The sequence below is a fragment of the Brassica napus genome, chromosome A3, assembly GCF_020379485.1.
Source record: "Brassica napus cultivar Da-Ae chromosome A3, Da-Ae, whole genome shotgun sequence".
Lineage (NCBI taxonomy): Eukaryota > Viridiplantae > Streptophyta > Magnoliopsida > Brassicales > Brassicaceae > Brassica > Brassica napus.
In genome coordinates, this window is record NC_063436.1 from 22,401,503 (window position 1) to 22,404,096 (window position 2,594).

Sequence of the window (2,594 nt, forward strand, 5' to 3'; positions counted from 1 at the left end):
TTTATAATACTTTTAACTTAAAAATGAATCTATACTATTAAAATTCTTAAAAAATTTACTTAAACAAGGTTCTTAGACCATTTCGTTCGACTTAACTATTTTTTTGGTCTTACTTTATATTACTCTAACTATATAAATACTTTACATAACTTTCTCTAATTTAAATGAACTCATTTATTATTCTTCCATAATCTATTATATAACTACTCTAACAATAAATCTCCATTAATATATGACAGATTATTCAAACATGTGTACACGTGACGTGATCATTACCACATATAGTTTCATAAATAATATAAAAATTTTCAATGGTTTAGTTATGTTTAATATAAGTGTAATGAAGAATCCTCTGGTGTATAACATTTTTTTCATTTTTTTTTTTTTGATGAAATTTTTAATTTATTGATCATCGCAAAAAGAATATATATACAAGGGTATTTTTAAGACTGCAGTTTAAAAAAATATACTAACTGAAAGAATATACTGAATCAGGTTAAGGCATATGAGCCGTAAACCAACGTTGCATCAGCCCCTGCAGTTTCGGTTTCAAGTAGTACTTCGTTGACATTATGCAGCTTCTCATTGTTTTGTCGATGATCCGACCCAACTGGTCCACAGACTTTGCAGTGCTGTTATGCCGTCGATCATTCCTCTCCCTCCAGACTGAGTATATAGTGACTTGCAGAACCAGTCGCAACAAGATGAAAGTGATGCGATCATACCTCCGTGTGAGCAAGCTCGAAACTGTGATATCCCAGTCCAGGTCTGGCTCATCTCCAAACAAATTACCCATAACTTTCAGCCACAACGTGTAGGTATAAGGACATGCGAAAAACAAATGCTCCCTGGTCTCATCCGGTTCACCACAAAACAAGCAACATTGTGGTTGGTCCCATCTACTAGTTCGATGGCCTGTAGCCAGTCTGTCACGGAAAGCTAGCCAGGTAATGAAAGCGTAGCGGGGAACTCCTTGCGAGAACCACACAAGCTTACTCCATTGCAGATTTTCCTTACGCTGTCTGATCTGGTGCCAAGTACTCGAGGCGATGAACCTATCTCCATAATCATCAGGTCCATTTTTCCACAAAGCCCCATCAGCAGCCTCAGCATTTAGTTCGATGGGAAACTGATGAATCGCATGTACCAGTTGCTGTAATTGTTGATCCCGACAGGTCCGAAATCTCCAATCTCCATCTCTATACACATCACAAATTCTTGCGTTTTTCCCTATGCCAAGCTTTTGCGTTCCAATCTCCCCAGTAATCTCTATCAGTCTTCCTGCAGGGTGCCAGAGATCCGACCAAAACCTCAATTACTGACCATTCTCTATGTCCATACGGATGAACTGCTTTTGCTAGGTTCCTATACTTCAGAATCTTACGCCAAACCCATGACCCTAGTCCTGTGTCCCTCACATCCCATAAAGTCTCTCCACGAAGGAGATATTGTTTCACCCAAGATCCCCACAGCGAGCTAGAGTGGGCAGAGAGTCGCCAGATAAGCTTTAGGATGAAGACTGTACTTACTTCCTGAACCCGTCGCAGACCCAAGCCACCTTCTTCAAATGGACAGCAGACATCAGCCCAAGCAACCTTTGCCATAGAAGTGTTATTTGGGGAGCCGCTCCATAAGAATGCTGAGCACATACTCTCAATATCATCAATGCAGGCTTGTGGGAGACAAAACGCTGCACACCAGAAGTTGGTGATACTTGCAATAACCGACTTGATTAGTTGCAATCTTCCCGCATACGAGAGTGCCTTACTTGTCCAGGAGAGAAATCTGGCCCTTATTTTGGTGATTAGAGGCTCATAGTCTTGCTTCGACATAATCTTCGTGGTTAAGGGCAGTCCAAGGTATTTGATTGGCAGCGCCGAGATGGATAATCCAGAGACAGCAGCTGCGGTTTCAAGTGTTTCTTTCCCCCTACCCGCAGCAAAAACAGTCGACTTAGTGATGTTAATCCTCAGACCCGACATTTCAGCAAATTTATCAAAAACAGCCAGTGTGTTTCGAAGCGATTCCGGGGATCCGTTTGTGAAGACCACTATATCATCAGAGAAGCTTAGATGAGATAGATTCACCTCCTTACAGTGTGGATGATAGCCAATTTGACCTTCAGTCACCGCCCTGTTTAGAAGCTTTGATAGTACATTGCTGACTATAACATAGAGATACGGGGACAGCGAACATCCTTGCCGTATGCCTCTGCTACTGGAGAAGAAGCCTTCTAGTTCCCCATTCACCGAGACTGAGTAAGTTGCAGTGTCAATGCATCTCATGATCCATGAAATAAACAGATCCGGGTAGTTCATTGCACGCAGGGTTGCTTCAATAAATTCCCAGCTTACAGTGTCAAACGCCTTTGAGATATCCAGCTTGATAGCAGCCCGAGATGTTACCGAGTCCTTATGGTAATCTTTGACTAATTCAGTTGCGAGCAGAACATTTTCCAGCAGAAGCCTACCCTCAACAAAAGCACATTGGTTTAGCTCTATAGCTTCTGGAAGCGTAGCCTTTAATCTCCTCGCTATAATCTTCGATACCACTTTATAAATGACATTGCAACACGCTATTGGCCGGTAATCTGA

The 2,594-nt window shown here is 41.6% G+C and overlaps 1 protein-coding gene across 1 annotated transcript; it reads right to left on the minus strand.

The window, feature by feature from the left end:
* Positions 1 to 496: 496 nt before the first annotated feature.
* Positions 497 to 1,197, minus strand: LOC125607195. The gene is made up of 2 exons (XM_048777039.1): positions 1,148 to 1,197; positions 497 to 1,055 (listed from the first exon to the last, which is right to left on the minus strand). Exons 1-2 carry the CDS (start codon positions 1,195 to 1,197, stop codon positions 497 to 499), a joined length of 609 nt encoding a protein of 202 aa, XP_048632996.1.
* Between the last annotated feature and the right edge of the window lie 1,397 nt (positions 1,198 to 2,594).